General features: G+C 38.0%; 1 protein-coding gene across 1 annotated transcript in view; it reads right to left on the reverse strand.

Moving 5' to 3' along the window:
- Positions 1–1,719: 1,719 nt before the first annotated feature.
- Positions 1,720–12,510, reverse strand: part of Zdhhc15 (zinc finger DHHC-type containing 15) — a 112,197-nt gene continuing 101,406 nt past the window's right edge. Inside the window, exons 11-12 of the mRNA XM_021187709.2 lie at positions 8,414–8,490; positions 1,720–4,808 (exon numbers count right to left, since the gene is read on the reverse strand). Of these exons, the coding sequence (XP_021043368.1) occupies positions 8,444–8,490 (47 nt within the window). The 3' untranslated portion in view covers positions 1,720–4,808; positions 8,414–8,443. The remainder of the gene's footprint in view (positions 4,809–8,413; positions 8,491–12,510) is intronic.

A 12,510-nucleotide genomic window follows, 5' to 3' on the forward strand; every position in this document is an offset into this window, starting at 1 on the left:
CCGGACTATTGCATTCTTTCTTCAGGTGATATACTTTTGGAGACCAGTAAACACAGTTCTCAGTATGAGAAAAAGCAAACCAGACTTGAGAGCATGCTTAGATGCATAAAGCAAGACTTTCTTTTCTTTTCTTTTTTCTTTAAATACTTATCATAATGGCAAAGTAAACGACAGAAGGCGTGTGAGGCTGAGCAGAGACTGAACATGATTAAGTGCCATTAGCCTGGTCAGTGTTCTATCAAAAAGCCATTACCATTAATTTCTCAGCTCTACTCATGTAAAAGAAAAACACCAAACGAGCAAGAGGGGGTGTTCCCAAGATGAGATGTTACGGAGGGGTCTATATGTCACACCTACCAAGCCACCCGGGAGTGAGTAAATTCGATTGTTTTTCCATGAGACGAGATGTACAGAACCTGCCATCAGAGTGGCAGAGTGAAGCTCTAGACTTTACCAGTATTGTTTTTGAAAATTATAATATAGAAAAGACACAACGAATTTATGTATACAGTTTTAATAAAGGACATAGGAAGATAAAGCTGACCAGCATTTTTCAGTATTTCTGCAGCAAGACACATCGTTTTAAGAACACTATATATATCACTGTAAGCAGACTGATGGCAAAAGGGATTTATAGCAAATTGGCAACTTGAGCTTAACTGTTGAAGTCCCCCAGTGTCTTTCCTTTTCTGGCTCTCCAATACATTCCATATATTACCAGGACCCAGACCTCTTTCCCGCTGTGTTCCTTTGCTGATTTAGACAGCAGGCTGAAAGCAATTATTCTTTGAATGCATCTTATTGTTCTTTTCTTTTAACCATTCCCTACGAAAAATGAGCATCCTGATAGATTGAATTCATTGTGTGTTTTAACTCATTCTGTTAATGGATATTAACCAGACTTCTCCAAAGAACACATTTAATGGTTTTGAATACTGTGCCTTAGCCCTTTTGGGTTAGTAAACAAGCCACCCATTCCTTACTGTATTACATAATACTCACATGCAAAGGCTACAGTTGCATGCTAGTTAGGAGCTACCCATTCCTTACTGTATTACATAATACTCACATGCAAAGGCTACAGTGCAGTATGGTAGGTATAGGTGTGATTAAAGATATGCAAATGTAGCACACACTGTCAACCATTTCGTTCTGTTTGCACAGAGTACATGAATTTTCTGTGAAAATGGTACTTGCATTAGGGTCTGATGATCTTGTTAGATGTCCTCTGTGCCTCTGCACAGAGCATGTCTTTCAGCCCAACTGGGTCTCTTAGATATTCTGACAGCAGAAATTTTAGAACAGATAAATGAAATGTTCTTTACTTCCTGTGATTTTGGACTTCATTAAAAAGGAGAGAACAGAATATTGCCTGTGAAACATTTGTTCTAAAGACCTAGCAATCTGCCTTGAAAGAAGGGTGCGCATTCACGTCCATGTGCATACATGTTGATGAGAGTTGAAAGACATAGACTATGAATGGTTATGACATTCCTGTCAGTTGGGGCCTTGTTAAAGCTCAGGTGTATGTTGCAATAATGTGTACTACACAGTATTCTTTTTTTTTTGGTTTTTCTGAGACAGGGTTTCTCTGTATAGCTCTGGCTGTCCTGGAACTCACTTTGTAGACCAGGCTGGCCTCGAACTCAGAAATCCGCCTGCCTCTACCTCCCAAGTGCTGGGATTAAAGGCGTGTGCCACCATGCCCGGCTCACTACACAGTATTCTTAAAACATACCTTCTAGGACTGTGCTTAAATATCCATTAACATGAATACCTACACTTTGTGCAATTTGGCACGAACATGAGGAAGCACATTGTTTTCCCTGGAAAAAAAAAACAAACCCTGAGATTGGGCTGTCTAGGTGCCACAGGAGATATGGCCGTGTCCGATGCCATCTAGTGTGAAATACATGTCTTATAGGTTCAGCGAGGAGAAGAGGCACATATTGCATTAGAAAACAAAGCTGTCTAAACTGCAAACTTCAAGATGTTGGAGAGAGAGGGACTCTTGGAATGGGATTCTGTTCTCTTTGCTCCACGGTTATTCCAGCACTGCAAAGTAAAGTCTCTCTAATAATATCTGTGTGTTTTTGGATGGCACTTTATTCCTTTATTTTGGAAAAATAGTTTCCATTCTATCTTTTTCTAAGGACATTGTTGCAACAAAGGGAAGAACATTAACAAAGCACCCTGGGCCCTGCACTAGGAGCGTGGAGGAAAAGAACAGAGCAAATAAAACTATGTATGAGCACTAGGGAGTTACAGAGCACCTGATAGCTGTGGGATATTAACAACAAGTACTTCCACTTTTCAACTGTAGAAGCAGAGTACCAAAGATTGGGGGATGAAATCCCACAGAAGTTATTAGGCAGGGTTCCAGGGAAAAGCAAGAAAACGACTGAAGTCAGGGTATGCTAGTTAGGAAACAAACCTGTCTTCTTGATCAATAACTAACCTCTTAGATGTCTCTATACAGTAATCAATACACAAAGAGTCTACGCATAGGGATATTATCAACGCCTATAAACTAATGAGATCAAGATACTAAGACAAGAATAGGGTTTCTTCTTTCTCCAAGCACCCAGAGAAAATCCTGGTTTATTTGGCCTTTTGGAGACAGCATAAGTCTTAAGAGACCAATCAGCTTGTATTAACCTGAGCTTTAACCTTCCAGTGCTTCCCTGTAGTTTACTAACATTGTCTTTTGTGACATGATGTCTATGAGAGATGAATGCTAATACACTCCACAGAGAAGTTCCTATGCCTTCCGGACTTTACAGCACACATAGCTTTTGTACTGTCCCTTAGCAGAAGACGATAGGTGGGGTCAGGGAAGGTTGCTCTGATGCTGGTTTCTTGTGAAGTGCTGCTTGCACCCCTTTATAGAAAGGTACATTTGTATAGGACTAGAAAGCAAAGTCTGTGGACCATAAAGCCACATGGATGGCTAAATATGCTTCCAAGGAAAAACTAGACATGAGAAATGCTTCAGAAGGAGCAATGGAAAGGCAATTATTTTCCTATGTGAAAGTATAAATTTTCATCATGAAATCCAGCATGCAGTCTCCTATGTCACTCCTCAATTTGTGAGTTTTAGAAGCAGTCTCTAGGCCCTGGCCCTAATAGATTATTCATTTCTTGAATTCTCTCAAATGAAATGCTGACTACAATCTTTTTATTTAATGCTGAATACCCCACCCTCGTTAAAATGACCCAGGGGGACCAAATGGACCCATTAGGTTGTTGCTTTCAATAACTGGATTGTTTTCCTTCTCAGTTGCATTGGAGCCCCAACACAGATTTGTTTGTGCCAGGCAACTCTTTTTCACTCAGAGACATTTTAGAGAGAGTAATTTAGTAAACCCAACTATCTCTCAAGGAGTTCAATTCCTTGATAACTGAGATGCCTGTAGCTCCCACTGATCTCTGGCTTTTATTGTCAGCAGCTGTGCATTAGAGTGCTGGTTGAAAAATGAAAACCATCAATACTCTTAGGTACTATTATTATAAAGAAGCAGCATTAGTGTCCATCTCATTGATCCAGGCACTAGGACTGAAAGGAAGGCTGGTTATAAATAAGTGGGGAAATGGATGTAAACTCTCTTAATGGCCGAGCTGCCACTGAAGCTTAAAAAAGAGGACTGGAATATCACTGTTCAGTTAACTCTGCACATTAACTCCTGCTGTGAAAACACAGACCTTTAGCTAATCCTCAGGCCAGTGGCATATCTGAAACTTTATCTTCTTCAACAGAATTTTAATTATACCTGAAAATCATCCTTAAATCCGTTTTACAAAATGGATAGTCCATATCTTAGGCTTATAATATTTCTACCATCACAAAAGTAATTTACAAATGCTAAAACAAAGCTATATACCAGAGAAATGAATAAAATAGAGATTTTTGACCACAGACTGGAATTCAACATTTTTGAGAAAGGAATTCCTTTTTGTTCATTGGCTTTTTTCAAGACAGGGTTTCCTTATGTAACCCAAGCTGGCCTGGAGCTCATATGGAGAGCAACCAGGGTGGTCTTGCAGCGATCCCCCTCCTCTGCATCCCAGGAGCTGGGATGATAGGCATTCACTATTATACCTGGTCTTAAAATATTAACTGTTACGTTACTAAAGTGGAAGTCTGATCTGTTCCTCTGTATTAGCTGTGGTGCTTTTCAGGAAGTTCTGTGACAGAACAGATTTTGCCTTGTTAAATTCTCAACAGGACCTTCGTCACAGTCTGTTTGATCTCCTCAAATTTCAGATACATGATATAGGGTTTGTTCAGAGCTCATCAAATATTTAAATTGCTGTTTAGGTGAAAAGCATGATCAAATACAAGCTTCAGCTTTTTAAACCTTGATTTTTGGCAAAATTCTATATCGATATATTGCACATATACACGTTTATATGCCCATGTACATAAGCTGCAAATATATGCTGACTCTCCTCAATACCAGAAAGACCCTACAGTGAGACATAATTAATAATCTTTCATGGGGGAATTAGACTCCAAGGCAATCTTCTGAATTCCCTTTTACCAGAGTAGACAAATATAAAGATATATATTTTACATTTAGGCTTTCATGGATTAGGGGAGGGTAAAAAAAGAAAAACTGGCTTGAAGCAATTGTTTCCAAATAGAATTCATTCAGCAAAGTAAAGTTGCAGAGTCCGGAAAGAACTGCATAGGTGTGTGATGGAACACCCAAACTGTGAAGCTATCAATCCAAAATGGTGACTTAGTTTGAGGATTAGAGTTTTTTCTCGATATTGAAATCTGTAAGCCTCACGGGAGACGGTAGTTCCTGAGGATGAAAAGCAGAAATTTATAGATGAGTTGCACAACAAAATTGATGCCTAGTTGATAATAATTTATAACCATTAAAATCATGTTATGAAAATATACTGAAAAGAAGAAAGAAAAAAAGATGACTCAGAGAGTAGAGGCACTTCCTGTCGAGCCCAGTGACCTGAGTTCAATCCCCAGAACCCACAATGATAAAAGGAGAAAATCAACTCCTGCAAGTTGTTCTCTGACACCCATTTCTTTGCTGTGGCATGCATGAGCCACACCCTCAAACAAACAAATAAACAAACAAAGTGGTAATTAAACACTTTAAAAAGAAAATACATTTGTATTAGTAATTTTGCTTCTGGAATCTGTTCTGTGGAAATGGTTTCAACTGATTTCTTTTGAAGTACAGCATTCCTCACAATGTAAAGATAGATAAAAACTTAAAGTTAGATTCAGTCTACACCACACATACACACGCACACAAACTCACGCACACATGTACACACACCACAGACAAATAACTTCATTCATATAGCATTTTCATATAATCTTGTTAACTGTTCTTTAAAATGAAAATTTTTTCCAATTTTTTATTAGGTATTTACTTTATTTACATTTCAAATGCTATCCTGAAAGTCCTCTATACGCCCCCCCCCCGCTCCCCTACCCACCCACTCCCACTTCTTGGCACTGGTGTTCCCCTGTACTGGGGCATATAAAGTTTGCAAGACCAAGGGGCCTCTCTTAAAATGAAATTTTTAATCACTGTATAATATTTTATTAGAATTATAGAGCAGTCTGTTTCATCAATCTCCTATTTCTAGATACTTAGTTCTACTTTAAAAATTCTGACTTTATAATAAATTGATAAATAGCTGTATAGAACACTGGCTAATTCACTAAAATACATTCCTAAGATGCAGTTAGTTATCAGATAAAATATTATGAACATGTCAAGGCTTTTATATATGTCACCAATTTGCCATCACACAAATGGAAGTGATATGAATTTAAACATGTCTGCAATGATTATGAATACTTGTCTCACTGTGACTTTGCCAACATTAGATGCTATATAATTCATAAAGCCTAGTTGATTTAGTAGACAAAAGTGATAATTATATTATGTTAATTTAAACTTATTTTACAGCAAAATTAAATAATTTTCTAATTTATTTATTTTATTGGTTGTATTGTTACATCTTTTACTCATCTTTAGCTGTTATATTTTTCTTTCCTTAATGATTTACAAGAAATCATTAAATTTAAGATGTTAATTTTTGTATGCTGTATATTTTGCAATTGGTTTCAGTCTGAAGAAAATATTATGTGGAATCAGTGAGTCTTTGTGTAAAGATTATGAAAATGTTTTATTTATAAAAACTGAAACAAAATAAAGAGTTCGTGCTTGTTAAGTTGTTTTTGAGATTTTATTTTTATTTTAGGCATGTGTATGTGTGTGTGTTTCTGCAGGTATGTCTGTGTCCCGTGTGCATATAGTGCAAATATTGGCCAGATCTCCTGGAAATGGAGTAAGAGTTGGTTGTAAGCCACTATGTGATTCCTGGGAACTGACTCTGGGTCCTCTAGAAAGAAGCCTGTGCTCTTAACTACTGAGCCACCTCTTCCTCTCCAATGTTTGTTAATTCTAAGTTGCAAACATGGGTGTTCATTTTGTCCTTATTTTTCTTTAAAAAAAATCTCTTCACACTAAAATAAAGGAAAATATATACAAAACTATAATTAATGTATTCAACTATTCTATGAATAGATATTTAGGTTGAGTTCAGTTTGGATATTTTACAAATATCACTGTAGTTGCTATCTATATGTACCTTAAAGTCTTTATAGCTCTGTGTGTCCTGGAATTCACTATGAATTCCAGAGATAAAACTCAGAGATCTGCCTGCCTCTGAGTGCTTGGATTAAAGGTATACATCCCTGTATCGAGCTTCTTGACAAGTTTTAAAGTATTTCTCCCATTGTTCTCTAAAACTGTCTTTAATTATTATCAGAATATGACTTTGTGGTTCCTATAAAACCAATTGCCTAACTTATTTGGATAGTTTTCCCTAGAAAAGGTACCCTTAATGGCAATTATGCTTCCCTGGGCAAGTTGAAGCAATGTATTTCATGGTTGAATATTCATTCAGGATATTTATGAAAGGTTAGGGAGAATTGCATGGTCATATAAGTTTGAGAAATATATTACTCCACTTTGGGGGATTCACAATATACCCTAGCATATTAAAAATTCTAACACATACTGCCACAAGGGCAAGGTTCCATGACTTGAATAGGAGATGACAAGAAATGATATGATAGTCAAATAAATTCAAAGGGTGACTACAAATGCTGCCTAGTGAGTCACAAACCTGTTAGCACATAGAAAGTCTCAAGACTTTCTATACTAAGTATACTAACATATTACCTTCTATTAACACTTGTTTTCATCAAAAAAATTACTAGCATTTCAGACTACATCAGACACGTGCTAAACTAGAGAAGCAGCATCATAAATAATGGAAATACAGACACTACAGGTTCTCTCATCAAAATTTCAAACACTTCATCAAAGCTTTAAGAAAATAGACTTAACTGTTCTGTATTTTAACCTTGTGTTATAAGTGAAGCTGCATAGCCAAGAGCCCAATCAAGCCTTTAAATGCAGCCTCGTAAGAAACTTGGCATGACTAGAAGCCATACAGCCCTGGGTTGCAATTTTAGATTAGCTGTTTGACAGCTGTGTAATCTGAGTTAGATGGTTTTGCTATATTTCAGTTTTCTCATAAGAAAATATGAATTGTGAATTGTAACAGTCATCTTGCGTAGCTGATGGAAGTACTTAGCAAACTAGCTGGCATATACAAAGTTTTGTATAGTACCTGTACTTGTATCAGTCCATAGCAGAAGGGAAATGACTGAAGACAGGAGAACCCACAGATTGAGAGGCTTGTGAGTAACTGTTAGCCTTTTCATGGGAAAAGAAGTGACCTGTTACTAGCTCAGAGCTTTGAGTGCTATGATATTTCTATAACTAAAAGTCTCCTTTTAATATGGAATCACACTGGTCTTATTTACTTGTAGGTGTTACAAAGAGAAGGCTGTTTGGCTTTTCAACAGGTCAAGGAGAATCCTGTGCAAAAAGCTGCCTGCCACTGATAACAAATTAGTAGCATGTTAGGGAGTGTTGGAGTGTAGGGAGGCTGCTCTTTGCTGTTAGTGGGTAACAGTAGATTATTGGCAGACATAATGGAGTCAGGCAAAAAGAACTTATTTGTAATCTGTATCATTTCAGAGACCTGGAATGCACTGTGACAAGGTTTATAATTCACAGTATGAAAGTAAATAACCTGAACGGGATATTTGGCTGTTTTTGGAACCCCTGGGGTCTTTTAGCACAAGTGAAGTACATGTGAGTTTGTCAGGAATAAAGGCATTTTTCTCAGTACATTGCACAGGGAAATTATGCATAGAGCTTCTCCTTCTGTGTGCAACGAGAGTGAAGAATTTAACACCTTGCTCACCAGAATGAGAACATTCTCCTTTTCTAGTTCTCCTCTCAAGACTGCTTCTCAATCCAGGGTGCACTGAATGTGCCCCCTTCATACTCACCTGTCGAAGACACACAAAATGTGAAACCTGCTACGTTTCTGACTCCACAGCAAGTGATGATGAGCCTTCTGGATAATCTGGAAGATTGAAAAGTACAGGTGAACGCTATGCACTCAGGGTTAGTCCCTCAGAGGTGTGTGATGCTTGGTACCCTGGGTGGTAGCACTGAGTGCTAGAAACGTTCAGAAACTGGGTCTAGTAGAAGGTATTTCAGTCGATGGGAGTTCTAGCCTCAGAAGGCAACACTGTAGTACTTACTTGAGTATAATTCTTGTATGAGGAGATTGTTATAAAGCAAAGCAGCTCTCCATGTTTGGCCTTTTCTGCAGCAGCCATTTCTCTTTCTCATGATGCACCAATTCATAATATAGGTGTGTGTGTGTGTGTGTGTGTGTGTGTGTCTTTCTTTCTATGTGTGTCTCTCTCTGTATGTGTGTATCTGTGTGGAGATACTGCCACTATAAATCTTTCAGCCACCATAATTGCAAGACACATAAACTACTTCATAAAGTACATAACCTCTGATAACTTTTCATTTTAACAGAAAATGAACCATAATGGTAATCAAATGTTCCCCTGTCGGTCTTATATGGGTGGATATTTGGTCAGTAACATTTTGTCTTTTTGTTCAACCCCTGGAGGTGGCCAATATCTATAGAGCTCCAAAGACTGATGTTCTACAGGAAACCTTGATAAACAGAGGCATTTATGTGCCAAGAGCAATAGGTCTGCTGTATTTCAAACTAAGATTATTTTATTTATCAGCATAATGTGATCCATAATACTGGCTGGTATTTGACTTAAACAGCTGTGGTAACAGCTCAACACCATCTGTCTTTAATGGAATGTTTTGGGTCTTGTTATCCACAAAATTACCCTATCTTGCTGTTATTCCAATGGACATAATTGAGATAGCTATTATAGTATTTTAGGTGTTGGTGTGTTTCTGAAAGGGAATGAGGTATCTAGAAAATAAGAGGTTTTAGGATTAATAAGAAACACCATTTATGGTACAAATGTTTTGTTTCTGACCTCTAGCTTTTTGGAAGTGGAAAATAACCCTCTGGATCACTTTGTTTAATGTACAGATAAGCACTTGGTTCTCACTCCCAGCATAATAATGTAGTTGGCATTTGAGATACAAATGTCCACAGTGACCATCTCCTACATCTAGTAAATTTTGCTTTATGAAATCAATGTACCATTCAAAATGCTCCCAAAAGTGTGAGAACTCTGAAGTCTGAGCCTAACTAGCCAGGCTGGCAAATTCATGCTACTGAGTTAATCAGGCTTCAAGCCTGACTTCAGCAAGATTTTGTCTTCTCTAGAATCCCAGTTTCTCTCTTTCTCTGTCTTTCTCTGTCTCTCTCTCTCTCTGAAAGGCTTTGCTGTGAATCTGCAGCCCTCCGGCACTGCATCAAGTTTCCACGTACTGGTCTAACAGGTGAGTCCTGCCATGCTTAGCCTCAGGGTGGGGTTATGTCAGAAGTGCAATCAGATAGAGCAGCACAATCTTTAGTGAGGGCTGGAAGGAGCTCATTTGTCGAATGAGGGGGAAAATAGGTAGCGAGTGCTCCAACACATGTCACAAACATTCTGAGACAGCATTAATAGCAGCAATGGCAACTTTTAAGTGCAATAAATGTCCTGGCCTCCTTGCTCCTGAGAAGTGATGCTAAGACTCTTTCAGTGATCATTACTAGCTGACAGCTGGCTATCTTGATACATTTTTAGGTGTGTTTGGCACTAAAATCTTGGAGAAGTTGATCTTTAGGATTTTGCTAAGTGGGTTTCTTTTACTTTTTTCCAGAGTGACTTACGCTCTGATTTGGCACACCACTCCCACCAAACAATGATTTAAATTAAAACTATGCTCTTGTGATCACTGGTGCTTCAGATGAAAAACCTGATTTTTAATTTCCTTCATGGCTTCCTTCCCAGGGTGAGATTAAGCTAAGACTGCATAGGTGACGAATGAATTGAAAAAAAAAATGGCAGAAACTTCAAAGAACTGTGTTCTGCATAAAGGAAGACAAAGAGTAGTCTTTCAGGAGTCAAGGCCAAGCTTCCTACAGCCTGTATCTGCACCCCTCCCTCCATGGCACTGCTCTTGCTGCTTACGCAGTAGTGATTTCCCTATTAACCAATCAAAAGCACATCAAAAGTCTTACTGTATGTTGGCTCAGCTCTGGGTTTCTTATACTAAGATCTATTTCCTCCTTTCCTTTAAAATCTAGGTTAGTACATGGATTCTTGATACTCTATGAAGTCTCTCTCTCTCTCTCTCTCTCTCTCTCTCTCTCTCTCTCTCTCTCTCTCTCTCTCTGTGTGTGTGTGTGTGTGTTTAGCCACTGGTTCTCAGAAATTAGAGTAGGGAAAGAGTGCATAATGTGAAGAATCCAAGAACTTGAGTCTTCAAGACCCATTGCTCCAAGTCACCTCACTCTTTTCCCCAAAGCCTCAAGCTTTTCATCTATAAAATAGGCACCCAGTATTGTTGAACAGTCCCCCACTCCCCGCTGAACTTTGTTTTCTGATATTCTAACCTTGGCCCTCTACTTTCTCTTTCACAATATTCATGTCCACACAGATGCGTTTCAATGCACTTTAGCTCCTTGTTAGTGTTAGTCTCTTCCCTTGGTGTACACGTCTTGAACTGGCATATTTACCACCAGTGACTCCCATATCTCACTAGTCCAGGGGTTTTCAACCTGTGGACTGAGACCCCTGGCATCATATATCCAATATCCCACATATCAGATATTTACATTACAATTCATAACAGTAGCAAAATTACAGCTATGAAGTAGCAATGAAAATAATTTTTATGGTTCGGGGTCACCACAACATGAGGAATTGTATTAAGGGATTACAGGATTAGGAAGGGTTGGGAACCACTATTCTAATTAGTGGACTATTCTTAGCTTTAGAAAAGTTTTTTTAGCCTTGATTCCTTTTCTCGATTTCTATAGTTACTGCCTGCCATGAAGCTATTATGGCATATATCCAGCTTTCTGTTACTCTTCCCATTTCTTATTTCAAATTTCCAAATGCATTCTGTATACCGGTGCTTCAATGTTCTTTCGAAAATTTATCTTTAATTATATCAATAGTAAGGGAAAGCTAGAATATTAATAAAAACTATTTTCTATTTTATAAAATCAACCAAATCCTCTATCATGTTTCCTCCATTATGACTTATCTGTTACCTATATGTCATTTTTATAACATTTCCCTTAAGTCATGCATCTTCCCTCTTCCTTACAACTGTCATTAGTACTATTTCCCTCTTTAAAAAATATATTTATTTCTACCTTTGAGAAAGGGAAAATAAGAAACATAACAAGGTATTATTTAAACATCTCTCCTAGCAGAGCTGCTAAGGTGAAAACAAGTGAGAGAACACATAAAGAGATTTGCTCCCACAATGAGGGAGCTCTCTTCATATTAAAAACTTACCACAGCCTTTAGGACATAATAGCATTCTTTCTAAAATGGAGTCAAACTATTTGGTAAAAACCATCAGGTTGGGTTATTCAGCTTAACTTTTGACTGCTCAAGTTCAGCTGGGTACAGAACTGAAGATAGGTAGCCTGGGAATAATGGAACTGAAACTGAGGAACAGAGAGAAGGGGCTTTCCCAAAAGTCACATGTTCAAACTAGGGACTGGGATTGTTTCCCAAGCCAGGACTTTACTCATGTTTCCTCTTCCTCTATTTCTGGCAGATGAGGCATAGGAATTGAAAAGCATTTTCTTTTAATTGGTGCCCTAAAGTGTATAAAGGAGATGGGAAAAAGAGAGATATTATTGAGTGGTACAGTAATTAAGAGTTTGGGTTTGGAGACAGGATCCATTGTTGTGTGACACTGGGTTTATCTGAACTTCACTTTCACTGAATATTTACAAGTCACAGAATGGATCATGATTATTAAATGTGACAGAGTCTATAAATCACCTGGCATGTAACAGGCAAGTTCTCATCTAGTACTCAGTTGCCAAAACTCTTTACTGGAATTAAGCTGTTTTCTTCTTGCCCCTGTTAGACAGTTTGAATTCTATTTACATCATGAAACCTTACCTGATCAGGTGACCTAT

This window comes from Mus pahari, chromosome X (genome assembly GCF_900095145.1).
Source record: "Mus pahari chromosome X, PAHARI_EIJ_v1.1, whole genome shotgun sequence".
NCBI classification, from domain to species: domain Eukaryota; kingdom Metazoa; phylum Chordata; class Mammalia; order Rodentia; family Muridae; genus Mus; species Mus pahari.